Source organism: Eutrema salsugineum, unplaced genomic scaffold (genome assembly GCF_000478725.1).
Source record: "Eutrema salsugineum unplaced genomic scaffold, Eutsalg1_0 scaffold_5, whole genome shotgun sequence".
NCBI lineage: Eukaryota > Viridiplantae > Streptophyta > Magnoliopsida > Brassicales > Brassicaceae > Eutrema > Eutrema salsugineum.
The window spans coordinates 13,361,165-13,387,196 of record NW_006256612.1 but is presented as its reverse complement, the minus strand read 5'-3'; the positions used below and the strand labels follow the sequence as shown (position 1 = coordinate 13,387,196).

The following is a 26,032-nucleotide window of genomic DNA, read 5'->3' as shown; positions in this document are numbered from 1 at the left end:
TTTCATATTTAATTAGCTAGAAAAAAAGCTATGCTAATTTATATATGGACAAGCGTTGATTAAATCAAACACATGATATATCCAATATTTAGGTACATAAAATGTAGTACAAGTAGATAGACCTCAGTATCATGAATATTCCAACGACATGCCTTTACAGGTCTCTCTATACCAACCTTTTATCAAAATGTTTTTGAAGATTGTTGTGCCCTAAAACATCAGATCCCTAATTCCTTTAAAATGTTATACATTTCAAGATAAGATTTGTAGAGTCAACCTTGTAAATAAATAGGAATATCCCCGTTGTTTAGCACTGTCCAAATAATATTTTATTTGGAAAGTTAGTTTCACACTATAGTTAATCAAAACATTTTGCGTATATAAAAGGAGAGGTGACGAGAGGAAAGACAGATAGAGAGAAAGAGAAAGAGAAAGAGAAAGAGAAGGGAGAAATTGGAGAGGATGGGTTATAGTTCTATAATTCGGCTGTGTTTATGCATCTTCTTTGCACTTTCGATCGTCTCTTCGGCTCGACTCGGTTTTTCATTTTCAGGTAATTAGACTCATCATCATCCTATCCACATACGATGAAAGAGGAAAAATTAAAGAGTTTGGAATCCACAATAGTACCTCAGTCTATTCGATTATAATGATCAATCATCATTTTAATAACACAGTTTAAGATCTCGTATTTAGTCAAATAGCCGATTAACCCGTTACATGTGTGTCGAGCGAGATAGCTAGAGTATTTCGTCCTATATTTTTCAACCGTGGTTTTAACATATCGTTAGCAATTATTTAAGTTTATGCATTCGTTATAAGTTTTAGCTTCGTAATATATATATTTTAAATTGCATGCATGTACAGAAAATGAAATGATGGTGGCGAGAGGTAGATCATTAATGATGGTGAGCACCAATGACTACGACGAGCCATCGGCCAACGCTAGACACAACCCACCGGGTGGGAGACATGGAGGAGGTCGGAGAGGGTGAAAAAAGAAAATCAAAAATTGTTTTCTTATTGTTAAGAAAAAGTAACAAAAATGTTTTGAGATATATAATATATACGTATACTTTAATACTCATTTTCTATTAGCAATTTAGCACTGTCATCTCTTTATATACTGAACAATAAAACCATCGAAGAATAATATGCACTATTACCTTTTTGTTTTTTATATGTACTGATAAATTAATAAACAGATAATGTACACTTCAATTTGTATCTGTTGATCTTAATGATAATGAATGGAGTGTGTGTAAACTTGATTAGGGGTGGATAATATTTTTTTTCCAATAACAAAGGTGATCAATTGTTTGACATATCCCTGTTGTTTACCAAACAGCTTCTATTGTTTTGTTTCCCCTTAGAATTATATCGTCGTGCTCGTACAGCTCTCACGTTTCACAAACTTTCAGTGTGCCTAATAAGATTCTGGATCGAAACCTTTTTTTATATTTCTCAAGAAATTACGAAGAAGGATACTTGAGTATTTCAATAGAATTTCTGTCAGAGGTTTATGTTTTTCAACTGATTCTTGCGATAATGTGAATGAAAGCGGGAAGTAAATTGGGCTTTCATAAACCCAACATGACAATAAATCATCTGAGAGTAATGGGTTATTTTGGACAATAAATTGAAGAAAATAGAAGAAAACCTAATTAAGTAAGCCTTTAGAAAGAAGGCCCATCGTCAGATAGCCCATAATAGTGGGACTAACATGGATATGAATATTCTAGAACCCGACCCGGTTCTTTTTGATTTCCAGAGTCACAGGACAGCCTCGTTTTTCATATCTGGGATTGCTAGTTCCTTACTTGTTGGGGGACACCTGCTTCGTCTTCTTCTCCTTCTTCTTCGGGATCAGGTTAGATCCTCCTCTCTTTTGTTATTCTTTTACTTTGATTTTGCGTTAATTAGACTCTGTTTTCGGTTTACGATTCTCTGAATTCTTAATGGTTGTGGTATATATATATTTCTTATTGAGCGAGCGGCTCCGTTTCGTTTGAGCTCAAACAGCTTTAATTTTTATCATCTCTGGTCTATTGATGTGTACGTTTATGTAGAGTGAGTTTTGAACTTAAATCGTTCTGTAGTTGACTCAGCGAATTTTTGTTTTTTTTTTTTGTTTTTGGGAACAAGAAGTTTTTTTTTGTTTGGGCATGGGGTACCATCAGGAATCTGGATCGTCCACCCAATCTCTGCCTCGGGAAGATACTCCTCTATTGGGTCCTCGAACACTGTCATCGCAGCCAAAGACCTTCGCGAATGTCTTCATCGCCATCGTCGGAGCCGGCGTGCTGGGGCTCCCCTACACCTTCAAGAAGACCGGATGGCTTTTAGGGCTCCTCACGCTTTTCTTCGTTGCCTCCCTCACTTTCTTCTGTATGATGCTCCTCGTCCACACTCGCCGCAAACTCGAGTCCCAATCCGGCTTCTCCAGCATCACTTCCTTCGGAGATCTTGGGGAATCAGTCAGCGGACCCGCCGGCCGTCTCGTCGTCGATGTTATGCTTGTCCTCTCACAGTCAGGCTTCTGCGTCAGTTACCTCATCTTCGTCGCCACCACAATGGCTAATCTCCTCAGCCGCGGCACAGATCATATCCTAGGGCTCGATCCTGCCTCCATTTACATTTGGGGATGTTTCCCCTTTCAGCTTGGTCTCAACTCCATCCCTACACTCACTCATCTCGCTCCTTTGAGTATATTCGCCGACATCGTCGACGTGGCGGCTACGTTGGTGGTTATGGTGCAGGATGTTTTCATCTTCCTCAAAAAAAGACCTCCCTTGAGAGTCTTTGGAGGCTTCTCTGTTTTCTTCTACGGACTGGGAGTCGCTGTGTACGCTTTCGAAGGGATCGGAATGGTGCTGCCGCTTGAACTCGAGGCCAAATACAAAGACAAGTTCGGTAGAGCCCTGGGGCTAGCCATGGGCTTAATCTCCATCATGTACGGAGCATTCGGGCTCTTAGGGTACATGGCTTACGGTGACGAGACTAGAGACATCATCACCACAAACCTTGGGACAGGAGTGGTGAGCACTCTGGTGCAGCTCGGCTTAGCAATCAACCTCTTTTTCACATTTCCCCTCATGATGCATCCTGTCTATGAGGTCATAGAGCGCCGTCTCTGCAACTCCTCTTACTCCGTCTGGGTGCGCTGGGCCACTGTGCTGGTGGTCACCCTCGTGGCCCTCCTCGTCCCTAATTTCGCAGACTTCTTGTCTCTGGTCGGGAGCAGCGTCTGCGTGGTGCTGGGTTTCGTATTGCCTTCGCTTTTTCATTTGCAGGCTTTCAAAAACGAATTGAGCATTGCAAGAGTGGTCGTTGACGTTCTTGTTTTCCTCATCGGTCTTACTATAGCAGTGACCGGGACTTGGACGGCCGTACACGAGATCCTTACATCCAAGGCTTGATGAATGATGATGATTCTTCTTCCATATTGTTTGCCTCCGGCCAACATTATTATTGTTATTCTGTTACACACTCCCAAACCACTTGTTTGATTGTTTCGGTTGAGTCTTATTACACTACTCTATATGTAAACTCTATTTGTAAGAAAATCCAATAAGAATAAAGTAAAGCTTCGAATCAGGTGTGGGAAAAATAAAAAAAATAAAAAGAAGTTTTTTTTTTTTGTTTCTTCGTTCACTTCACAATGGATTTACTTTCGTTGCATTGAGTTAGCTAGAATTGGCTAGCTAGAATTGGCTTTCAAAGCGTTTCTATTCGAGTGGAACTTGTAAATAGAACTGCTGCTTGCTAAGTGTTCGTTGAAATTCCTCTGAGAAATGAAAGAGTGAAAAATCAAAAAGCTTTCCTTTATCAATAATTTACGCTTTGTTCATCTGTTTCTTTTCTCTTTGGTAATTAACCTTTTTGCTTTTGCCACCCTTTCTGTCTCATCGTTTAAATGCCATACTTAATCATTTACATTAAAGCAGATATGAAAGATAAATATAGATTTACATGAGATTTACATGAAGGGAATATTCAGTTTTTTTCATTCTAATTCTGGTGAAGGAGATGCGTGCGTGCTATTACTAGTATTGACAACTGTTTTCTTTACTTTGTGAACCAATCTTGTAGCAGGTCAAAAAATCTTACTAGAGGAGCAAGAAAGTTGTTTTAGCAGCCATGGCCAAGCATCATCCTGATTTGATCATGTGCCGGAAACAACCAGGCATTGCCATTGGGCGATTGTGCGAGAAATGTGATGGCAAATGCGTAATATGCGATTCCTATGTGCGCCCCTGTACGCTGGTTAGGATTTGTGATGAATGCAACTATGGTTCATTCCAGGGAAGGTGTGTCATATGCGGAGGGGTTGGAATCTCAGATGCTTACTACTGCAAAGAGTGTACACAACAGGAGAAAGATAGAGATGGCTGTCCGAAGATTGTCAATCTTGGGAGTGCCAAAACTGATCTCTTCTATGAACGTAAGAAATATGGATTCAAAAAACGATGATTGTTGATTACTCAGCTATTCGTTATTATCCTTAGGCAAGTGTCTGTACTCGTCTGTGTTAAGAGAAATTTAGGCATGGATTCAAAAACTATTGTTTGTTGCTCTTGTGTCTTATTGTTTAGTCGGACGTGCTATCTTGTTTTTATGGTTGGTTAATGTCTTTAAGTGGTTTTGAAGAATGTGATTGTTCCTCTGCATCATTGTGCCATCCTCACTACAAGCTCTTATCCGAAGAGTTTGATTCTCTGACCTAACGAAGATTCAGAGCCCTTCTTTTTTCGTTCTAGAATGGTAAATATAATTCTTTCCCTCAACTTATATATCGAGAACTTAGTAGGCACTTTCAAAATTGTAAATTCTCACGTTAAAATAGAAAACAACATAAAAATACAATTAGAGAAATTAGTTTTCTTGAGAAAGGCTTTGAATAATTCTTTCGCAGTAACTTTTTACGCCTTGGGCCAGCCTTGGATAAGATGGATATATCTTTCCTTTTATGTAAGGTATGATAGCTAGAGAAACTCATGTGTACCTACATATGTGTATCATCACGAACATATATAGTTTCCCCGCATCAACAGAAGTCACTCAACTGCCATTTCAAAGTTTTAATTTCTTGAATGATACGAATATCTCCTAACCAAAAATGATAATTAGAATAACCGATTTATCTATAAAAATTAAACGGTTCGGTATGAGTTTTGGTTCGAAATATGAAAGAAAATTAAATAGATTACCACCCTCGTTCCGATATTAAAATTGTTTTGCTGTGAGATAAAGTATTAAATTCTAGTCAATGTCAACTTACAACTAAAGAAAATACGCAATGACTTTACTAAACTATTAGTCTGACGTCGACCAAAAAAGGATATCATCAGCCATGACATAAAATCCCCACATGATCGTCATAACTATTCGTTTCTAAAGTGATCAGGAAACCCCCAAATCCTTTTTTAGCCAGAAACACACACACACAATAGATGAATAGACGTTAAAAAAAAATACAGACGTTGACTTTTTGTAACGGACGGTGCCTATAAGTCAGCGGCCCATGCAACACATGTTCGCTTCGCTTCTGTGTGAACTGTTAGCTTAGCAGTGTGTGGAATCCACAATTTGTCTGCAATAGTCAACTCATACATCCAATAAGACGATGCCACGTGTTAAATATAAGCTGCTGTTGGGACATCCGAAACAGGTTCTGTGTTTCGATTTTGAATTTTATAGCCAAATTAATTCACTAATATCTTTTATTTATTCGAATTGATCTCCTCAAAGGCTCAAAGAGATAAGTTAGAAGAAAGATTAGACGGAATAAACAATACTGTGGCCATTAAGAAAGTGTTATTTTCATATTTAGCTAGAAAAAGAAAAGTTACGCTGATTTATTTATGGACAAGCGTTGATTCAATCAAACACAAGATATATCCAATATTTAGGTACATAAAATGTAGTACAAGTAGATAGACTATCAATATCATGAATATTCCAACGACATGCCTTTACAGGTCTCTCTATACCAACCTTTTATCAAAATGTTTTTGAAAAAGTATTGTGCCCTAAAACATCAGATCCCTAATTCCTTTAAAATGTTATACATTTCAAGATAAGATTTGTAGAGTCAACCTTGTAAATAAATAGGAATATCCCCGTTGTTTAGCACTGTCCAAATAATATTTTATTTGGAAAGTTAATTAGTTTCAAACTAAAGTAAATCAAAACATTAATTTTGCGTATATAAAAGGAGAGGTGACGAGAGGAAAGACAGAGAGAGAGAGAAGAGAAAGAGAAAGAGAAAGAGAAGGGAGAAGGAGAAATTGGAGAGGATGGGGTATTGTTCTATGATTCGGTTGTGTTTATGCATCTTCTTTGCACTTTCGATCGTCTCTTCGGCTCGACTCGGTTTTTCATTTTCAGGTAATTAGGCTCATCATCATCTCATCTACTGATCCACATACGATAAAAGAGGAAAAAATAAGAGTTTTTAAATCCAAAATAGTATTAGTACCCCAGTCTCTTCGATTATAATGATCAATTATCATTTTAATAACACAGGTTTATATCTCGTATATAGTCAGATAGCTGATTGATCCGTGATACATGTGTGTCGAGCTAGATAGCTATAGCTTTTCGTCCTATATTATTCAACCGTGGTTTTAACATATCGCGCGTTTAGTAATTATTTAATTGTATGTATTCGTGATAAGTTTTTGCTTCGTAATATATATTTTGAATTGCATGCATAACAGAAAATATAAAGATGGTGGCGAGAGGTAGATCATTAATGATGGTGAGCACCAATGACTACGACGAGCCATCGGCTAACGCCAGACACAACCCACCGGGTGTGAGGCATGGAGGAGGTCGGAGAGGGTGAAAAAAATCAAAAAAAAATTTCTTATTGTTTAGAAAAAATAACAAATATGTTTTGAGATATATATTATATATACGTATATTTATATATCCATTTCTATCATCACTGTCATCTCTTTATATACTGAACAATAAAACCCTCGAAGAATAATATAATATGCAATGATAATTTTTTTCCAATAACAAAGGTGATCAATTGTTTGACAAATCCCTGTTGTTGTTACCAAACAGCGCTTCTATTGTTTTGTTTCTCCTTAGTTAGAGTTATATCGTCGTGCTCGTACAGCTCTCACGTTTCACAAACTTTCAGTGTGCCTAACAAAATTCTGGATCGAAACTTTTGTTTTTATATTTCTCAAGAAATTACGAAGAACGATACCTGAGTACCATAGCCACATGTTCAATAGCATTTTTGTCAGAGGTTTATGTTTTTTCAACTGATTCTTGTGATAATATGAATGAAAGTGGGAAATAGGTTGGGCTTTCATAAAACCCAACTTTCATAAAACCCAACATGATATTAAATCATCTGCGATGAATGGGTTATTATTGGACAATAAATTGTCGGGGGAAATGAGTTTTGGGCCGGCTGTCTTTGAGTCCGTCATTCCTGACAATACGGCCCATCACAGTCATCGAATATTATGACGTCCTTTTCTTGCGCTCCACAGCAATGTTAGTGAATCACATGTTTTGGAGATTGTCGTTTCTTGCGCATCAAGTTCTGCTGACGTTTCTTTTCTTTTTTCTATTTCTTTGTTTAACAGAATTTTCAACACCATTAACTACTTTTCAGTATTTTGTTTTTCCTATCCATTATTTGTTTGTTCTTCTGCCCAATCCGTAGCTACATCACATGGCATCGTGTACGGTGGTAACAATTTCGTTCATATATCGATGCAGTCCTATGTTAAACACAAGATAATATTCTTGATAGTTTTGTTTAAACATTTTATATATTTCTGTGGTTACCAAAATAAAAGCCAGCTGAGTTTATTTTTCCATTGTTACATACACGGAAAATTTCCATTTAATTTTGGGAGAGAAAGAAGGATAGTGCCAGCTGTCATTTCCAAATTTGGCACGTAGGTTTTTCTCATACGCATACAGTGATACAGTACCAAAGGGCGGCTCGTTGAAGTAGAGTTGTTCGATTAGATTCTCTCCAATAACTTAGAACAATCATATTCTTTTACTGCTTGAAATAATCGTTATATATATATAGAGAATCCCTCTGATTTTCCGGAGAATCGGAGAAGGAAAGAACCATGTTTTGGATCAAAAACCTCGTAAGAATCTCTCCGGCGACTTCGTCGGTCGGAAACGTGTTCAGAAACCCGGAATCATACACTCTCTCGTCTCGTTTCTGCACCGCTCTGCAACAACAAAAGCAACAGATCAGCGAGACGGTTCAAGCTGCCGATGTAGTTGATGGGCTGGAGGAACATCGCTACGAGGGTTTGGCTCCGACAAAAGAAGGAGAGAAACCGAGGGTGCTGGTTCTCGGGTCGGGTTGGGCGGGTTGTCGGCTAATGAAAGGGATAGATACGAGCATATACGACGTCGTTTGTGTGTCTCCGAGGAACCACATGGTCTTCACTCCTCTCTTGGCTTCCACTTGCGTCGGTACGCTCGAGTTTAGGTCCGTCGCTGAGCCAATCTCTCGTATTCAACCGGCTATTTCACGAGAACCCGGTTCTTATTACTTCCTCGCTAATTGCTCCCGTCTCGATTCCGATAATCATGAGGTTATTATTTCCATTCGGTCTTTTTTTGTTTGTTTAATTGCCTCATCGTTTTTTGTCGCTATTGCCCTGAAATTTGAGAAAAGGTTCGCCGATAAAACGGTGGCTTTCATTATTTTTGGGATTTTTTTTGAATTTTTTGAAATGTAGAAGAAGATTCAATTAATAATCCATTCTTTGGAACGCAAAATTTGCATTTGGGTTTAGTATTCAAATTCACATTCTTAATTAAAAAAAAAAATTCACATTCTTAAAAAAATACAGAATAAGTCCCACAATTTGGTTTTTTAGAAATTTTTTTTTTTTTTTTGCAAACATATGCGGTAGAATTTTTTTTCCAATTTATGTTTATAAATTAACAAAAAAAAATTGCTTAAAATGGCTACTCGAGGAAATATAATTGCAAACAATAGCAATCGAGGCCTTAGTTGAAGAAATGTGAAAACTTGTATTTATGTTTATGAAAAGCCAGTACGTGGTGTGTTATATGATAAGTGTGGATCCTGGTCGATGTTGGTAATAAAACAGGTGCATTGTGAGACTGTAACTGATGGATTAAGCACATTAAAGCCATGGAAGTTCAAGATCGCTTATGACAAACTGGTACTAGCTTGCGGTGCAGAAGCATCCACATTTGGAATTAATGGCGTCTTAGAAAACGCCATCTTCCTCCGTGAGGTTCACCACGCTCAGGAAATCCGCAGGAAGCTTCTTCTCAACCTCATGCTCTCTGAAGTTCCAGGTAATTAACAACAACACATACATTCTTCAGCCACTTGATTACGCTTGAAAGAAAATTTAAACTCCTTATTACGCGCAAATGACATGAATTCAATATTTAGGCATTGGTGACGAGGAGAAGAAGAGGTTGTTGCATTGTGTTGTGGTAGGAGGTGGTCCGACTGGTGTCGAGTTTAGCGGTGAATTGAGTGATTTCATCATGAAAGATGTTCGTCAGAGATATGCTCATGTCAAAGACGACATTCGTGTTACTTTGATCGAGGTTTTTTTTTTTCTTCTCATATTTTTTTTTTTGTTTACAACTTCATATGATCAAAAGCTTATATATGATCACTTTTTCATAAAATGTAATTTTGACTAGTAGTGTTTCTTTCCAGGCAAGGGATATCCTTTCTTCTTTCGACGATCGCCTCAGACACTATGCAATTAAGCAGTTAAACAAGGTAAGCTCATCCTATTTATGGTGACAGATTCAATCATCGTTCATGCCAAGAAATGAAATCCGATGTAAAAGTTTAGTTACTTTTACTCAGTCTGGAGTGAAACTTGTGCGTGGGATTGTGAAAGAAGTGAAGCCTCAGAAGCTAATACTTGATGATGGAACCGAAGTTCCTTACGGTCTCTTAGTCTGGTCAACTGGCGTTGGTCCATCTTCATTTGTGAGGTCTCTTGATCTTCCAAAAGATCCAGGTGGAAGGTTAGTAACTCCAATATTACTACAAGGTTGCTCTGTTTTTTTCTTTTTTTTTTGGTCTACTAAAGATTGATGATGGAACAGTTTCTGATCTTGGATCATTCTGTTTCTTCTTCATAGGATTGGAATTGATGAGTGGATGCGTGTACCTTCTGTACAAGATGTGTTTGCAATTGGTGATTGTAGCGGATATCTTGAGAGCACAGGGAAATCAACACTTCCTGCTCTTGCACAGGTCTCATTAATGCTCTAATAGCTAGAATTACATTTTCCACTGTTGTGTCTGAAAGTAACCAATTTAGTCTCTGGTCGATGAAGGTGGCTGAGAGAGAAGGCAAATACTTGGCGAATCTACTGAATGAGATGGGAAAATCTGGAGGAGGAAGAGCTTGTAGCGCCAAGGAAAGGGAACTTGGAGAGCCATTTGTGTATAAGCATCTGGGAAGTATGGCCACAATTGGGAGATACAAAGCTCTCGTTGATCTCCGCGAGAGTAAGGTATGCAAAAAGATCATTTACTTTCACTTAAAATCCCTCGAAAACACACATAGATTGCTAATCCATATGGAGGTCTGCGTATCTTGGACAGGAAGGAAAAGGGATATCAATGGCGGGTTTTGTGAGCTGGTTCATATGGAGGTCTGCGTATCTGACTCGAGTCGTCAGCTGGAGAAATCGCTTCTACGTCGCTATCAATTGGCTCACCACTTTTGTCTTTGGCCGTGACATTAGCCGTATCTGATCCAAATCCTCCACATTGCTACCTACTTCTTTTTCTGTCTCTCTCTCTGTCTCTGTCTTTCTCGAGTCTTTTCCACTTTATCTCCCCTAATACGGAAATCAGTTTAAACGGTTCCTGAACAACTCAATGAGGTCAATTCAGCGTTTAGAAAGACAGGGTTATGACTCTCGAATGAATATTCTGCTTTGACTGATATGAATACAGGCATTATATGGAGAGAGAATACGTATTGAGAATTCAGTTTCAGAACTCAACTCTTGAATTTCGTCAAAACATAATGTACAGCTCGGTGACAAGGGAAGATCGTTTAACGCACTTATGTTTGGAACTTTTGCGCAGGAGTTTACAACATAATTAGGAGAGATACCTAAACTCAAAATGCCAAAAAAAGTTGTGGCAAGTTGGTAACTCCTAAACAAACTTATGTACCTCAGCTAGTAGTAAAACTATTATACATTTTAATTTACAAGCACAAAACTCCAAACCAGGCTTCTGATGACAAAACAATCAGGATTATAACTAATTTTTACCTCATTTATATATCTGTAATCACATCCACCTTTTCCGGCAACTCTACTCCGGCAGCTAAATCTTTAGAAGCAACCAGTTTCACGGCAAACGCAGAATTTGAGCCGTACTTCTGCCTCGCTTCGGCAAAGCTCGGAGCAAGAACTGTCTGCATCCACTGATCAACCGTTCTCTCTTCTTCTCCCGATGATAGTGATGACCAAGAAGCCGCCAGAATCTGAACGATCACTTCATTATCTATCTCTAGATGTGCTACGGTTCCAAAGCAATGCTCAAAATGTGAAACCATGTTCTCTTGAATCTTTTTGGCTAACCCATCGAAATCAACCGGCTTAAATGTCACTTTACCGTCTACTTGTTCCATGAAATCATCGAACCAAGCAGTTGCGTCCTCTGATTCATGATCGAAGCTAACTTCTGTCTCATTTACAGGAAGATTCAGATCCAGATACGAACGTTGCGCCTTCTCTGCTCGCAGCTCTGTTTCTGGCTCATGTTTTCTCTTCTTTACCCCAATTTTAGTAGCATCGACTAACTTTATTTGCAGTTTCCAGCTTCTCGCGCTGAGAACTCTTTCCTCAGAAAACTTCACAGGTTCTATAACGTGATCTTTGTCCTTGGATATCCCAGAAGTCACAACAACAACTACATTTTTCATACTGATCACTCTTCCATGAGAATCACGGAGTTTTCCAGTACTCACAGCTTCAGAGAATCTGACCTGATCAGGGAACTCAGCTTTTTCCACGTTTTCTAGTAAAACAACAGAGTGTGGTTTTCTTGATAATTCACCGGTTATGTAATCAACCACTGTTTTGCCTCTGAATTTGTCATCAATATAACAGTGTTCTGCCCTGAAATCCACGCAGATGCAATTGACCTGGCCACCAAAAAAGATTTCAGAAAGAGCCGATGCTACTTTCTGCTTCCCGACTTTATCAGGTCCAAGAAGAGCCAGCCAAATTCCACTTGTGCGGTTTCTTCTCGTGGAGTCGCTTTTGCATTCGCAGATAATTTGGCTTATGGCATTCACAGCTTCCGTCTGCCAGGCTACTTTACGAGAGAGTGATTCTCTGAGAGACTTGAAATCTTTATGATATTTTTGCTCTAAAGAAGAGTTTATTGTCGCCAGCAGCGGTTTCTCTTTCGGTGTGTTTGATTCCTGGCTTTTTGATGCATAGATTACTCCCAACCCTAAATCTGTAGTAACACAGCTCAAAGGAGAACTCACAGTGCGATCCTCCGTATGTTTTGGATTTAGCAGTTTACGCGTCTCTAGAAAGCTTTCAGGAGTTTTGCTTGGAAACACAGGACAATTTTTCTCGGTTGGGCTTCTCACACTCTTCTCGGTCTGAACTGGGAACTGCGTACTCATAGGCTGAAAACCAAGTTTAGGGAACGCTGGAGTTTGATGGATACTTTGGCATATGTTGTCCCATTTCTTCTGCAAAGCTGTGGTTTGCGCGGCTAATGTGTTTGGGCCATCTATAGCCTGCACTGAATTAGAACCAAAATCTCTCTCAAGATATTGCATTTACACTATTAGAAGCTATTGCAACTGAGCAAGAAGTTGATAAAAAAAAAGCACCTTGCTACTGCCCGTTGTTCCCTTGTCCAACTCAGCCTCTGCAGCTCGTAACCAAGAGGGCAACTTCTCCGAACATTGATCAGCAAGAGAGAGACTCGAACCGGCCTTGGCAATGGCGGCTACTTCTTGCAAATACTTCTCGTTGCAGATGTGACATCTGGAAAGCGTCTGATTCACTGTACCACTCAACGGCACTCTGAAGTCTGATGTAGACGAAAAGAACCCTCCAAACGGAACAAAGGATCCCATCAAGCTGTAACCAACAGATTCACTAATATGATTTTGAAAAAGAGAGAAAATCAAGCCCAGGAGGGAAATATACAATGTCTAGACAAGTGGGAAGTAAAATGCTGAGAAGGAAGTGCCATGATAGTGGATATGTTAAAATACTTTAGTTTATGTTCTCGAAATTGACGCAAACAATAAACTATTCCAACAAATTGCAAATGCATACCTTGATTTTGGATAAACCCCTTGACTCGAGGGTTTTGAGGATGTGATTGGAAGAACATGAAGGTCCCAATCTTTATCGATCGTAGGAAACCGATCGAGAAGCTTCGTATACGTCTCGTTGCTCGATACACATCCGATGAACCAAAGCTTCTTACTTTGATGCTTCTGAAAATCCGAGAGCTTCGAAACAAGATTCTCCAAAGCATCACTGTTTCCACCGGAAGAAGCTTCACTGGTTAAGACCTTCAACTCTCCCAGATTAAGTATCGTCCCCGATTTCGATCCATTTTGCTCTACGATTCTTACTAAATCATCAAGCTTCACGCGAATTTCCTCATCAGTTCTTGATCCATCGGCTAAAATTTCACTAATTTTCTTCTCTATGCTAATAATGCTTAACCCACTAATCTCCGGAGGAAGAAGCCCTTGCTTCCCACTGTTGATCGAATCCGTGAAGGTTACAAGAGCTTCGTTCGCGCAATTACCAACCAGCAAAGGGTTCTTCCTCTCTTTCCGACCTAAAATCTCTCCGATTCTCCGAGAATTCTCATCGACGCCGCTGCTCCCACCAAACGGGAACTCGCGATTCGGATCTGAGTTCGGAAAATTACAGAGGAAGAGAGGCGGATAACGAGCGCGAGAGAAACGGGAAGAGAATTGCGTTACCGGAGGGTGAAGCACGTCGAGCTTGATATCGGAGCTCCGAAACCCGGCTTCGCCGAAGACCCGATTCACAATCGGATCGTCGAGGATTGATAATATGAAATACTTCAACTCGACCTTTAAAACCGTCGTTTGGCAGCCACCGCCGCCGCCACTTGCGTGGATCTGCTGGAGGTGATACGTCTCGGGATGACGCCTTTGATTCGCCTGCGACCGCTTGATCGCCGCCATGAGCGAATTCGACACCGGTGGATCTTCTTCCGCCGCCGTAGACTTGGACGACGGTAGCCTGTCGAGAGAAACGCCGACGCAGAGCTCCAGAGCTCGGAACTGAAGACGCGAAGAGTACGGTGTACTCCGAGCGGCGCGTGAGACGCATACCTCACGGAGAATGGAGGAAGGCATCGCGAGAAGCGCAGAAACGGCGTGGAGTGACGTAGTCTGGGCGTGGCTCCTCCGACGAGCCACCGCAACAGCATCGTCGAGAGCACGAGCAGCTTCCTCCGTTAAGCATTCTCTCGCCGTAATCACCGGCGTAGGCATCGCCGGGAAAAGCCAAAATTGAAAGTAGAAGAAGAATCACAACAAAGCCCCTCTCCTCGCCAATCAAACCAATCCGACTTACTCCCACCAAAGAGACCCACGAAAAAAAAACAACAAAAAAAATCAAATAAGTCAGGCGTGAATTTCCTGGAAATGATATTTATGAGAAAAAGTAATCAAAAAACCTCTTTTACGATAATCTCTTTAGCTTAAAAGTAGTCATTAAAACACATAAATATATATCCTGAAATCTTACGCATGGATACGTGTACAGATTACAGAGGGAGTCGCTATTTTGGTGGTATATTGCTCGTGGGGTCCTCTCCAATATTTTTGTCTGATTTTATTTTCCTCTCTCTCTTTCGGTCTGACTAATATATGTGTGGTGCTCGTAGAATCTCTCTCTTTCGCCTTCCCACTTGAAAACTTTTAGAAATTTTGTTGACAAATAATTTTTCTGCATGTCAAAAGGAGAGGTTCGATTCACAACGGCAGAAATTCAGCCTCAAATTTGGTCATATTCGAAGTTTATATGATAGTTAGCAGCTTACTAGACATAGACATAAAGCTATATACCACGGAAACACTGTTACATGTTAATTTCGCATATGATAAGCTTACTACTGTATAACGAAATAAAAGAATGTTTTGTTTTCCTATTTCACTCGTTCTGTTTGGGATGTAAAAACACTTGCTGTCTTTCTGTAGCATTTGTTCTCTTAATTAACCAGAAACCAAAGAAAATAGAAGAAATAATTAATGTGAGTTGTCAAAAAAAAAAAACAATTAATGTGCAAGATAAGATTCTTCCACACACTTCATTCACTTGAAATTTTGCTACAAATAATACGGCGCTTTTTAAATATTGATGACAATAGTATATATAAATATGGAAAATCGGTCATTTCATAATTTTGACTTTTTGCACTTTTTGCTAAACGATATAATCTGCTATGTATGGAAATATTTGTGATTGATTTTATATTATTCGCAAGAATTCTGTATGGTTTAATTCTATATCCTACGATATCGTCATGGTAACGAAATGTGTGTGCCAAATAGCCAAAATTCGCAGCATATGTAAGTTTGTCGTGGTCTTGGATCACGAGGGAGTCCACATCTCTCTACTTTTTGCATCGGTCTTCTATTTGGTTTATAAATATTAAAATAATTGGTTTACATTAACAAAGAAATGTCAACTTAATTATAGAAGGATATAAAAAGTATTGGGTGGTAGACAATGACTAAACTTTATAAAAGATTAGGTGAATGTCATAAGATAAAGAGGAGAAGCATAAGTGATTAGGGCCCAAACACACCACCTTTTATGCTTCTTTTGCGTCATTGTCATTTTTTCTACTTTTTGATTCACTTTACTTTGCACATCTTTATCCTCGATCGCACAAGTATCTTTTCACTCGATCGTCCATCTTTTGTTACCGCTGCTGGAAAGTAAAAAATAGCCATTACGGCATAAACCTGCTTTTTAAACGCCTCTAATTTTAACTGAAGAAGATACTTTACAAACATAAGTATTTGCAGAAATTCGACGAATCTCTTAATAAAAACAAAAAAACATAGAGGTTTCGAAATCATGCACATTGTAATTTACATACGAAATACGAAATTACGATAACTATAAGTAGTCTTTGCACAAACATGTAATTTACTTGCTTATAATGTCCTTGTTGAAACGACTAAATATTGTCTCCGTGTTTCTTTATCAATAATCAGAAAATTATTGTCGTCTACTATTTGCTTATTTTGTTATTTCTAAAGCCACTCCATCTCCTCCTCGTGAACATCAATACCCTGAGATAATGTAACCAAATAACCAATATTTAAGCTTATACGTTCTCAGACTAACAAAGATTAATGGAATACTGGCTACATCATTTATATTGGACTCATGCCACATAAATGTCGACAAGCAAACACACTATAACGTTCCTTTATTTATGTGTACTTTAGTATTTAACAACAAACATATGCTTCGTAATCGTTTTTTAAACTTGTAGTCTTATTAGTAACCAAAGTATGATGATTAGTAGTTGAAAAAATCACATTAGACTGGAACTATATTTGCATAAAAACAAAAAGACTGTAACTATTGTGTTCACTATTATCTCAATCATAATTGATTGTATGAACATGTTAGAGAGCAATTATATTCGAAACTTACATATTTGAAGATTAATTTAGATTTTGATTTGGAATTTTAATATCGATATAATTTTTAATATCGATTTAAAATATTTGTGCACTTTACATTCAACAAAAAGCTATGAAATGACAGAAATGTCACATCAAACACGTATGTGATTATTTTTTTATTTGTCAACACATGTAATGTGATTATCTAAATGCCAATGAACCATAGATAATAATAAACCAGGGGTTTGATTAACCAGATATAATCATTCAAATATAAGCTTACGTGTTAGAAAATTATTACGAGAGAAGACAATTATAGGTTTGATTTTTGTTTCTCGTAATTAGTCAATTAAATTGTTCTGATTAATATCGATGGATTCTATATAAAAAAGTAGCTGAAGTTTTTGCAAGTTTAAATTAGAGAGAAAATAAACATAAATAAATAAAATTGGGATCTCACATCGCTCCTTTCCTTTTGAACCAAAGGAAAAAAAAAAAACAAATGGAGTCAAATCAAATACTTTTGCTTGGTTTTTGAGAGTTTGTGTCCACTTGCTTTGCTCACTTTGTACTTATCGTCATCTCTCCATTAAGGATTTTTACACGTGATGTAATATTAGTGGCTTTTGTTTTTGGTCATATTAATGGCTAATTTAATAACGACATCCGGTTACAAAATGCCACGGTCTTAATAGGCAAAAGCGAAGAACCATAGCTCGAAACTCGAATAATGACCGTTGGTTCGCGCGCGGGTTACAGATAGATAGCTTCACTTTTGGCATTAAAACCGTCTTACTGTGTGCTCAACACAGAGGATCTGGGATAAGTGTTCACGTTAATTGTCGATATTTATTTGTGTGTTTTTTTTTTGTTAATTATCATGTGACGGACAAATATAAAACAAATTTTTTTATAATAATTATTCTTCTAGTTTTTCTTAGTCTGACGCTCTTAGGGCTTTTATCATCTGAGGTGCCACATCTGTCCCTGTTATTTGAATTGAATAAGTGTCAACTTAATTAGGGTATTGGCGCAACAACTATTAGACCAATTTTTCAGAATTGTTTCTGGAAAATGATAAGGACACAGGACCCAGTTCTGTATGAGTCATTGTGTGTGTGTGTGTGTTTTTTTTTTTTTGCATTTTCCCTGTTCATACATTTATCCATGCTTTAAACAGGAATCAGTGTAGACAACTTTTTGTAGATTATAGATAGTGGTAAAAAAACATGCATCCAGCCATATATTCAGCGTAAATAACTCTATCAACGAAATAACGACCACAGTTAATGACAATTGACAGCTACATATAAACAGTGTCTGTGTTTATTGGTCAAGTGTAAGTGGTGACCTGTTTTTTTTTTTTTTTTTGCAATTTTAGAGAAGCATTATGATAATTTTGTTTCCTTCACATGTACACTAAAAAGTATGTAAGTGTTCGTATTTGTAAGAAATTCTAGCAAATTTAAACTGTTTTTAGTCTATTCCTCGCACCCTTACAAGAAAAAGATACAATGGGCCTGTATGATAAAAGATAAACAAAATAGAAAGGCCCTATGAGCCCATTATTCATTTTATTGAAATGTGATCTCTCTCTCTCCCGTCATCTTCGTGTGTTTTTTTTTTTTTTTCCTGGCGACCTTCCCTCTCTGCTAAAACCTCAGATCGGACCACTGAAATTCGGAAAAACCCTAAGTTGGAAGAGGATGAAAGTCGCCCGTTTCGCTATTCAGTCCCTTAACGACGTAGCTTCCCTTCGACCATGTCGTCCTTTCGTGTCTAGAAGCCTCTCGACCAATGCTAACCAAGGTAACCATCCTAACATTTCTACCATTTTTCTCCTCTATACTCTCGGTTTATGTTAGGCTAACCACGAATCGAATCGAACCAAGCAGATCCGAACCATAATCGATCTTCTTTCGAGTCGTCGGACGATTGGATGTTTGGCGGAAATAGTGGCAACGATGAAAAAAGCAGTGGTTTCTACCAGCATCTTAATAAGGCGGAGAGAGATAAGCGCGATTATACAGGGTTTAATAGATCATACGGGTACGGGTCGAGATCTTCCGGTGGGGGTTCCATGAACAGGGACGAGAGCTTCGACCCTTCATCTGATGGCATCGATGGGAAATTGAAAGAAGCTGCGTTGCTTTACAACATTGACGAAGACGAAGGCGTGAAAGATGGTTACCCGTTCCGGCCTGATGTCAACAGTTGGGGCGTTAATCACTTCCCTAGGGTATGTTAATGATTTGATCCCAAAGTGTTACTGAATCACATTATCGCAATCATATATGAAATTCATTTTAATCAGGTTATATTGGTCTAGGATTGCTTTTGTACTGTAAATGTGTAGTCGAGTCAGATTATTGTCACTCAATTCATCTTGTGATTCGGGATGTGTAGTCATGTATTGTGTGTTTTACTCTAGCTTGGGATTTACATGGATGGTACGAGTCCATATTTCTCCTTAATCTTTTCTTGTTTGCTTTGATCAGACAGACGCTAAAGTTATTCATCTATTGTTTTCAAGCAGGATTTGAGTCTTAAAAGGCAGATGCAAAAGCCTAGACAGAATAACAAGCCTGAGATAACCACCGAGGAAGTTCTGAAGAAAGCTGATTTCAGGGTGAGTGTATAATTGGGTTACATATGTTTCAGAAGCAGTGCAGCACGTGTTTTATGTTTTTTTTTTGTGTAAACCGGTACTTTGTTGGTCCGGGAAACGAGAGAGAGTTTCTATTCGTTGATAAAGTTTACATCTGCGATGTATGCTTTTTGTACTCACCTATGAAATGTGTTTTGTTGGACAGAATGTTAGGTTCCTTGCACAGTTCATCACTGAAGCTGGGATCCTCATTAAGAGGAAGCAGGTCAAAATTGGATTTACCTAGCTTTAATCTAACTCTGTTTTGCTAGTTCACATGATGAAACCATCTTTTTATTTTTTCTTTTGCACAGACTGGCATCAGCGCCAAGGCACAAAGGAAGATTGCTAGAGAGATCAAAACGGCTCGTGCATTTGGACTGATGCCTTTCACAACAATGGGTACAAAGGCATTTACATTTGGGAAAACCATGGAGAACAGAGACCAAGATTTCGAGTATGAAGTGCTTGACGATGACGACGAGTTTGACAACGCCACTGAGTGAACCCCCAAGGATTGGATCTAAATCTTCGTCCTGACTAGTGCGTGTTAGTTTTCATTTCTGGGGTTTTGGTCGATATTTGGAATAATCCGATGTTACCAAGTTGAGAATACATGAATTTAGATAGCTGTGCTCTGCAGTTTTCACGCTGTTTTGTACTTTTGTTGTCAACAAATTCCTCCTCCGATACCAAATGGATTAGGATTTGTATTTTATTGCTGTAATTTGTTACTTTTGAAGATCTGAGCCCGACTGATTTTTTATTTATCATCGTGTCTCATTCCAACATTTACTTGGTGTAACTGTAAGATTATGGTTTCTTTATTCTATAAATCAAGCCGTAATCAAGTATAATCTCGTGCTATAGCTGATGATGAACACACGTATGCTGGGCAAAAAAAGCGAATAAAACCAAAATTTGTGTTCCAGCAAAGACAATTTATCTGGAACCAGTCTTTGTTCTCGTCATCTCCATGTATCTAACATCTTCGATTGTTTTCTTCTTCTGTTGGATCAATCTCTCAAGCCTACTCCTATCTGCATCTGGAAGCTTACATGGTCGGTCCAGAGAAGGTACAACTCTGGATCTTTCGAGTAGTTCCCGCTCTTTTTGTTCTGCGAAGCAAAGCAATGATCCTTCACAGACCTCTTTAGCTGAAGACGGCTTCTCTGGTTTGAACTTCTGAAGCTTTGAGTACTCAGTGATAAGATGAAACATGTAGTCATAGACCCGGTTCATGCTAATGCTTTCCATGTAACCTTGTCCTCTCTTTCCTATTGTTTCAGCCTGTGAAACGGAAAACGCCTCAGGAACATGAAATATATCTATAATCCTAAGTAGGTGAGAAATGTGGAATATATACATCAGAGGGGTTGGCATTGCCCCAGTCCACAGCGAATTTGATGGACCGACATAGATCAGTGGGAGAGACAGGCCAGTAGTTTTCCTTTGGGATGAGGCCTCTGCTGAAGAAATCTTCATACTCAGGTGAGATTATGAGCGTCATGGAACCACATGACAGGATATACTTTAGAGATACTGACCACGCGTAACCCTCTGCATATATTTTGTACCTTATGATACAAGGGACCAAAACCAAAATTAGATCTTTCTCGTCTCCTCCACTCATATATGATGGAACTTTGGGTTTCTCTGAGGGACTTACCGGTGATTGCATTGGTTGGAGAGCTTGGATTGTTCATACCCACCTTTTGCTTCTTCTTCCCAGTTCTGCATATTAAACAGACATTAGCATCACTCCCACGACTAGACTAAATTATCTGATTAGGATTACTGAAAAGTGAAGCGAACCTGGCGCATAATCTGTGCTCCCCATAACCTTGGATGGTTACATTTCATAAGCTCCATTCTTATAGGCGATACAACGTCGGGATTCCCTTTCCAGTAAGCTCTAGGTTGCTTGTTGTCCCAGCTGCTTCTCCTAGACCCTTGCTTTATATCCCTAAACTCTTCTTCCCAAGGCCTTAGATTTGTCTCCGACCTTCATCATCACAACACTCAGGATTCAGACAAGAGTTGAGCAAACAACTTACGGGACAATCGAAAAGAGATATGTACCAGCCCCAGAATGACCAATCTGGAAAAGGAATGTCCAAATGAGCTTCGTTGGTGCAATATCGGAAAAGAGGAGCGGGAAACGACTGGTGCTCGGTCCGGTTGATGATTGGTTTGTCCATACAATCAAACATCATGTCGACGTCAGGAACCATCCCTGGATACTTGTTGAGCAGTTGCAGAATCCCCCAGATGGTGAACATCATTCTGCTCTGCACACACGCGTAATAGAGATCCACGTATAGCTTTCCAGATAGTATCACCACTCGAAACGCAGCATTAGCTTTCGCCTTCTTCACGTGCTCTTTAGTTACCCCTGTCTTTGCCCATGGCTCTAAGTCCCGGTGAATCCACCTGGCTTTTCACCAAATAAAAATGATATCAAGAAAGTTTGATTCTTTATGAGTCATGTGAAAAAAACCCATTTCAAAGTAACCGGTGAAACGGGTTCGCTCCGACAAACCTGAAAACGTCTGGGCATTGCGGTTGCTGGGTTCGACGACCCGACCCGGAATTCGACAGGAGCCTCTTTGGTTCGGAGTTGTACGGACATGAGAAGTAGGAGCACTGGAGGATTCGGTAAGCCTGAGAACGTTTCGTGGCCTCGTTGAAAGATTTGCGTGGGAAGATGTGCCACGGCGTTGGCTCCAAGTTATGTCCGGCAAGAGTTTTTGTCTGAGCTACAAAGTCGTCAACCTGTTCGACGAAATTACCCAATGAGACAAAAATTTCTTTAAATCACGGGAAGTAGTCACGTGTCTAAGATTGCAGAGCAATAAAGTTCTACTTCAGCTCCAAATCTTTTCTTTAGATCCATGAATCACGGAGAAAACAGAGATAACAGAAAAAGCAAAGCCATGATTCTGAGTATCAAATTCGAAGTATGTCAGCTTTCAGACAAATTCTTCACTGAACAAACAAACAATCTCAGGATATAAAATAGCAAAAATCTATGACTCTGTCAGATCCAATTACGTAAAAACGAAAGCATATGCGTAGTTTCAATATCAAATTGCTGAACGGAAAGAAGCAATAGAGATGTCTGATGGAAAAGGAGGAGAGGAAAGAGACCTTGTAGAGAAGAAGAGCGGTGAAGGAGAAGAAGGAGAGAGCAAGAACACACAGAAGGAGATAGGAAGGTGTACGAGGAGAGCTTTTGTGAGGGAGACGAAGACGGAGACGAAGACCCATTTTTTCTTTTCTTTCTCTTCTTCTTCCTCTGCAAAACTTTTTCTTTTTCTACTTTCCTTTCCTTTTTTCTTTCGGTGACCTCAGAATTTCAGAAATTCTCTCTGTTTTTATTGGATATACAGTGCCCCGCTCCATGCGGAGGTTAACTTTTTTTTCCCTTTTTCAATCAGTTTGTTTCTCTATTTTAATTCTACAAGGGAATTTATCTTACCTACAATCTACGGAAGAAAATAACAATTTATTAAATCATTATTTTTTTTATCGAAAAATATACATGATTTCAAGAGAATATATATCCACTATCGAAAACTATATTATTTCATATATTTTTGAGAATTTAGAAGAACAAAATATCATTGTGGGGCTTCTCACTTCACTGATTGATAGTAGTACACTAACAACACATGTGTTTGTTTCTATGTTCAGGTACGCTTATGGAATCAAAACTCTCTACCTACCTAGTCTAGTCTGCTGTGAGTTTAACTCATAGCATATCGCCTTCCTTCTCATTTAAACGTTCACAGGAGAACTTAGTAATTAAAAACTCAAAACATTCAAGAAAAGGTTGGTGGACCGGATAAGCCAATCGTTAAGACGTTATGGTAACTATATAATGGTTGTTTATCTATTTTTGTATACATATAAGTATTACAAGAAGTCTCCATCCACTCCAACTATGGAGATGGAGGCCATAAGCTACATTTTACGTTACAAAGTATATACCTTTTCCATATCATAAATGCATCTAAGTGAAGTGTGAAACATGTGGAGGCCACTTGTATTTACATATAATCCATTTTCTTTATTAATAGATTTTCAATAGTTTCCAATATACTTGTTGGCCCCTACACTGGGGCTGGTCCTGGTCGTCAGGGACGGCCTCATAGTGACTATAGTGTTTTCATCTGCTCCTGCTTCCAGTGCAGTTTTTCCTGCTTCTATAAACTTCTGAACAGCATCCTCTGCGTATTTGTTGCCTTCACTTACTGTCATGTTCTTCCCAATGTCTGGATATGAGTTTAGGAGATGGTCTCCAACGAGCTGGGAAGCGAGTTGGATCAGCTCCACCTGGAATTCTGAGAGCTTTGAGTCTTCCTTGGCTCCCCATGGCCTTAGTGATCGTTCCACTTCCGCTAATTTCTCTGCGTTGGATCATGTCGAAAAAGGAAATGTCAGTTAGAGTATTATATTCCACAATGTTACAGAGGAATTGATGATGAAACTAATCTGAAGTATACAAATAAGCTAAGTATTACGCGTTGATTACTGAATGTTAAGGATTCAGAGCCCAAAAAAACTGAATTCACGTAATGAACTAGGGGGTAGAGAATAAAACAGACCTGGACAATCTTTACGAGCAGAATCTCGGATATGGAAGTATTTCTCAAATGTGCCAGCCCATGCATCTCTCTTAGTCAGGAAGTTCGACTTTAGGTTGAAGAGTTTCTTCACCGTTGCGGGTATAGATGAATGCTCAAACTGTGAATGTGGTGTAGGACCATCTGGTTCATGTACCACTGCAACAAAACCCAGTTTTAATCACAATCACAAAGACTGAATAATAAGTAGAAAGATTCTAAACATAGGACTTATCAATGAAGCTTAAGGAAAGCATAAGATATTACATGTAATGTAATGATGTAAAGCTAATTTAAGTAACAAACGAGACTCAAAACATGAACAATTATCTTGTGACTAAGAAACAAAAATTAGTCCACGCGACAGCATTTGCAAATTTCATTTGTTTTTTTATCAGATTATCATCTTAAACATCAAGCTCAAATGAAATCTCAATACTCAAAGATCAGTATAAACTCACTCATCAAGCAGAATATGAAAACTGTAAGAGCCATGGTTTCAATAATGATACGAATATAGCAAAATTCACATACCAGTGCCCTTCTCGATCCAGGGAGAGATAATGAAGGTAGGGACCCTAACGCCCAATCGATCAAACCCGAAATAAAACGGGTCGGGACCGATGATTCCATCAGGATTCGGCACACCTTTAACCGGCGTCGGAACGTGGTCATAGAACCCACCGTGCTCGTCGTAAGTAATGAGCAGAGCCATCTCTTCCCACTGAGGACTGCTCCGTAGCGTCTCGTAGACTTCCTTAACGAACCTCTGTCCCGCCGCCACGTCGTGCGACGGGTGATCGTCGTTGGCCGGGAAAAGATCGATGTCGAAATATCTCTGCTCCACGACGGAATAGTTGGGAAGCTTCCCGAGCTTAGCGTGGAGCTTGAATTTGAGCGCGTAGCTGTGGAATTTCACCAAGTGTTTGAGTCTACGGAGAGATTTGAAGAAGAAAGTAGCAGGGATGTTTTGGTAATAAATCCCAAAGCTGAGTCCGTTTTCTTCGAGCGAGTCGAAGATCGTCTTCTGAGGAAATCCTCTGATGAGATCCTTCTTGACGTTGCTTGAGCATCCATGGGAGGTAGCTGAGTGGACGTAGAATCGATTCGGCTGAGTCGAAGTTGGTACCGATGCGAACCACCGATCGAATATCCCGAACTCGTTGGCTAACTCGGTGTACACAGGTAAGACCTCGGGTTTGAATCCGCTCATCACGTTTTTCGCCATTCCAGGCTCCATGCTCTCCGATTGCTGTGCGAATCCGTTCATTTTCGGGTCGCCGGATGTATCGTTCGACCCGAATATCTGCTCTCGGATGGCCTGGAACGAATGGCCCGGATCCATGTCAACGAAGACGGCGTCGTCGGAGACGAAGATCTTCTGGGAATTCGGGTCGGAGACGTTTAGGGGATTCGACTCTTTGCCAGTTAATCCGTCGATTTCGGGTCGGGTCGATTTGAGCCAGCCGAGGATGTGATCGAAGGAGCGATTCTCCATAACTACAACCACTATGGTCTTGATTGGCCCATCGATCTTGTGAGGTTTCCGAATATTACTGAAATCGAGAGACTGAGATGAAACCAGTAAGTAGAGTAAAAGAATAACAGAGGCAGATACTCGCCGGAAAGCCATTTCCCGGTGACCTAGACCCCGGAAAACGCCGATTCGCAGTGGAGAAAGGTAAAGTTAGGCGGAAATTTCTAGGGGAAGGAAAGAAATATAATGGGTTTATGAGGAAAACGGTGTTGGTTTAGCGAGGAGAAAAAGGGGTATACTTTGAAGAATACTATATGATTCGAGAGCGATGAAGCTGATGACTTTTCTTTCCTCTATCTTAAAGACTTAAACTACGTTTGACTTGAGAAAGCCAACCAAAAATGAAAAAACCCAATCAGAACTCTTTCGTTTTTTTTTTTTCTCTTTTTAAAATGAAGGTTAAACCAAGGGACAAAGGTTTTATAAGGTTCCCATGCCGAAATTCTCAGGATATAATATGATCGAAGTCAATAGTATATGATCTCTGGATTTTGAAGGTTGCATACTATTTTTACTTCTCTCT

General features: G+C 39.2%; 9 protein-coding genes across 13 annotated transcripts; 6 read left to right on the top strand and 3 right to left on the bottom strand.

The window, feature by feature from the left end:
• The first annotated feature begins 421 nt into the window (after positions 1–421).
• On the top strand, positions 422–1,248 carry LOC18994152 (protein PSY3). The gene is made up of 2 exons (XM_006417769.2): positions 422–553; positions 868–1,248. The coding sequence occupies exons 1-2, from the start codon at positions 463–465 to the stop codon at positions 993–995; spliced, it is 219 nt and encodes a 72-aa protein (XP_006417832.1). The 5' UTR covers positions 422–462; the 3' UTR covers positions 996–1,248.
• Positions 1,249–1,774: 526 nt separating this feature from the next.
• On the top strand, positions 1,775–3,597 carry LOC18994151 (amino acid transporter AVT3A). 2 transcript variants are annotated; one of them, XM_006417768.2, is made up of 2 exons: positions 1,775–1,870; positions 2,149–3,597. In XM_006417768.2, exon 2 carries the CDS (start codon positions 2,166–2,168, stop codon positions 3,417–3,419), a length of 1,254 nt encoding a protein of 417 aa, XP_006417831.1. In that variant the 5' UTR covers positions 1,775–1,870; positions 2,149–2,165; the 3' UTR covers positions 3,420–3,597. The 2 variants fall into 2 exon arrangements, with proteins under 2 accessions (XP_006417831.1, XP_024007865.1); XM_024152097.1 differs by having other exon boundaries at positions 1,782–1,870; positions 2,146–3,597.
• A 499-nt stretch (positions 3,598–4,096) lies between these two features.
• LOC18994150 (PHD finger-like domain-containing protein 5B) lies at positions 4,097–4,648 on the top strand. Its single transcript, XM_006417767.2, has one exon. The coding sequence runs from the start codon at positions 4,141–4,143 to the stop codon at positions 4,471–4,473; it is 333 nt and encodes a 110-aa protein (XP_006417830.1). The 5' UTR covers positions 4,097–4,140; the 3' UTR covers positions 4,474–4,648.
• Positions 4,649–6,248: 1,600 nt separating this feature from the next.
• LOC18994149 (protein PSY3) lies at positions 6,249–6,999 on the top strand. Its single transcript, XM_024153270.1, has 2 exons — positions 6,249–6,390; positions 6,723–6,999. Exons 1-2 carry the CDS (start codon positions 6,300–6,302, stop codon positions 6,848–6,850), a joined length of 219 nt encoding a protein of 72 aa, XP_024009038.1. The 5' UTR covers positions 6,249–6,299; the 3' UTR covers positions 6,851–6,999.
• Positions 7,000–7,696: 697 nt separating this feature from the next.
• On the top strand, positions 7,697–10,984 carry LOC18994148 (internal alternative NAD(P)H-ubiquinone oxidoreductase A1, mitochondrial). Its single transcript, XM_024152647.1, has 9 exons — positions 7,697–7,712; positions 8,072–8,594; positions 9,120–9,333; positions 9,434–9,594; positions 9,710–9,775; positions 9,866–10,029; positions 10,147–10,261; positions 10,345–10,524; positions 10,616–10,984. The coding sequence occupies exons 2-9, from the start codon at positions 8,115–8,117 to the stop codon at positions 10,766–10,768; spliced, it is 1,533 nt and encodes a 510-aa protein (XP_024008415.1). The 5' UTR covers positions 7,697–7,712; positions 8,072–8,114; the 3' UTR covers positions 10,769–10,984.
• Positions 10,985–11,074: 90 nt separating this feature from the next.
• On the bottom strand, positions 11,075–14,717 carry LOC18994146 (protein SMAX1-LIKE 6). 4 transcript variants are annotated; one of them, XM_006417764.2, is made up of 3 exons: positions 13,339–14,717; positions 12,885–13,155; positions 11,075–12,788 (listed from the first exon to the last, which is right to left on the bottom strand). In XM_006417764.2, the coding sequence occupies exons 1-3, from the start codon at positions 14,541–14,543 to the stop codon at positions 11,304–11,306; spliced, it is 2,961 nt and encodes a 986-aa protein (XP_006417827.1). In that variant the 5' UTR covers positions 14,544–14,717; the 3' UTR covers positions 11,075–11,303. The 4 variants fall into 4 exon arrangements, with proteins under 4 accessions (XP_006417827.1, XP_006417826.1, XP_024008414.1 ...); XM_006417763.2 differs by having other exon boundaries at positions 12,885–13,137; positions 13,339–14,715; XM_024152646.1 differs by having other exon boundaries at positions 11,075–12,793; positions 13,339–13,544.
• Positions 14,718–18,263: 3,546 nt separating this feature from the next.
• On the top strand, positions 18,264–20,133 carry LOC18994147. The gene is made up of 5 exons (XM_006417761.2): positions 18,264–18,506; positions 18,593–18,936; positions 19,234–19,326; positions 19,511–19,570; positions 19,659–20,133. Exons 1-5 carry the CDS (start codon positions 18,404–18,406, stop codon positions 19,848–19,850), a joined length of 792 nt encoding a protein of 263 aa, XP_006417824.1. The 5' UTR covers positions 18,264–18,403; the 3' UTR covers positions 19,851–20,133.
• A 7-nt stretch (positions 20,134–20,140) lies between these two features.
• Positions 20,141–22,739, bottom strand: LOC18994145 (O-glucosyltransferase rumi homolog). Its single transcript, XM_024152862.1, has 7 exons — positions 22,495–22,739; positions 21,887–22,119; positions 21,427–21,777; positions 21,160–21,349; positions 21,014–21,078; positions 20,711–20,921; positions 20,141–20,634 (listed from the first exon to the last, which is right to left on the bottom strand). The coding sequence occupies exons 1-7, from the start codon at positions 22,612–22,614 to the stop codon at positions 20,287–20,289; spliced, it is 1,518 nt and encodes a 505-aa protein (XP_024008630.1). The 5' UTR covers positions 22,615–22,739; the 3' UTR covers positions 20,141–20,286.
• Positions 22,740–23,214: 475 nt separating this feature from the next.
• On the bottom strand, positions 23,215–25,867 carry LOC18994144 (non-specific phospholipase C1). Its single transcript, XM_006417760.2, has 3 exons — positions 24,507–25,867; positions 23,955–24,131; positions 23,215–23,756 (listed from the first exon to the last, which is right to left on the bottom strand). The coding sequence occupies exons 1-3, from the start codon at positions 25,603–25,605 to the stop codon at positions 23,431–23,433; spliced, it is 1,602 nt and encodes a 533-aa protein (XP_006417823.1). The 5' UTR covers positions 25,606–25,867; the 3' UTR covers positions 23,215–23,430.
• Positions 25,868–26,032: the final 165 nt, after the last annotated feature.

Coding starts and splice junctions, on each gene's coding strand:
- LOC18994152 (XM_006417769.2), top strand. CDS start 463: ATGGGTTATAGTTCTATAATTCGGCTGTGTTTATGCATCTTCTTTGCA. Junction 554..867: donor ACTCGGTTTTTCATTTTCAG/GTAATTAGACTC, acceptor ATGCATGTACAG/AAAATGAAATGATGGTGGCG.
- LOC18994151 (XM_006417768.2), top strand. CDS start 2,166: ATGGGGTACCATCAGGAATCTGGATCGTCCACCCAATCTCTGCCTCGG.
- LOC18994150 (XM_006417767.2), top strand. CDS start 4,141: ATGGCCAAGCATCATCCTGATTTGATCATGTGCCGGAAACAACCAGGC.
- LOC18994149 (XM_024153270.1), top strand. CDS start 6,300: ATGGGGTATTGTTCTATGATTCGGTTGTGTTTATGCATCTTCTTTGCA. Junction 6,391..6,722: donor ACTCGGTTTTTCATTTTCAG/GTAATTAGGCTC, acceptor CATGCATAACAG/AAAATATAAAGATGGTGGCG.
- LOC18994148 (XM_024152647.1), top strand. CDS start 8,115: ATGTTTTGGATCAAAAACCTCGTAAGAATCTCTCCGGCGACTTCGTCG. Junction 9,334..9,433: donor CATGCTCTCTGAAGTTCCAG/GTAATTAACAAC, acceptor TTCAATATTTAG/GCATTGGTGACGAGGAGAAG. Junction 10,525..10,615: donor TTGATCTCCGCGAGAGTAAG/GTATGCAAAAAG, acceptor TATCTTGGACAG/GAAGGAAAAGGGATATCAAT.
- LOC18994146 (XM_006417764.2), bottom strand. CDS start 14,543: ATGCCTACGCCGGTGATTACGGCGAGAGAATGCTTAACGGAGGAAGCT. Junction 13,156..13,338: donor GGGGTTTATCCAAAATCAAG/GTATGCATTTGC, acceptor AAATCATATTAG/TGAATCTGTTGGTTACAGCT. Junction 12,789..12,884: donor GAACAACGGGCAGTAGCAAG/GTGCTTTTTTTT, acceptor AATTCAGTGCAG/GCTATAGATGGCCCAAACAC.
- LOC18994147 (XM_006417761.2), top strand. CDS start 18,404: ATGAAAGTCGCCCGTTTCGCTATTCAGTCCCTTAACGACGTAGCTTCC. Junction 18,507..18,592: donor CTCGACCAATGCTAACCAAG/GTAACCATCCTA, acceptor CGAACCAAGCAG/ATCCGAACCATAATCGATCT. Junction 19,571..19,658: donor TCCTCATTAAGAGGAAGCAG/GTCAAAATTGGA, acceptor TCTTTTGCACAG/ACTGGCATCAGCGCCAAGGC.
- LOC18994145 (XM_024152862.1), bottom strand. CDS start 22,614: ATGGGTCTTCGTCTCCGTCTTCGTCTCCCTCACAAAAGCTCTCCTCGT. Junction 21,079..21,159: donor GAGCACAGATTATGCGCCAG/GTTCGCTTCACT, acceptor TTTAATATGCAG/AACTGGGAAGAAGAAGCAAA. Junction 20,635..20,710: donor GCAATGCCAACCCCTCTGAT/GTATATATTCCA, acceptor TCCGTTTCACAG/GCTGAAACAATAGGAAAGAG.
- LOC18994144 (XM_006417760.2), bottom strand. CDS start 25,605: ATGGCTTTCCGGCGAGTATCTGCCTCTGTTATTCTTTTACTCTACTTA. Junction 24,132..24,506: donor CTGGATCGAGAAGGGCACTG/GTATGTGAATTT, acceptor GTTTTGTTGCAG/TGGTACATGAACCAGATGGT. Junction 23,757..23,954: donor TGCTCGTAAAGATTGTCCAG/GTCTGTTTTATT, acceptor GATCCAACGCAG/AGAAATTAGCGGAAGTGGAA.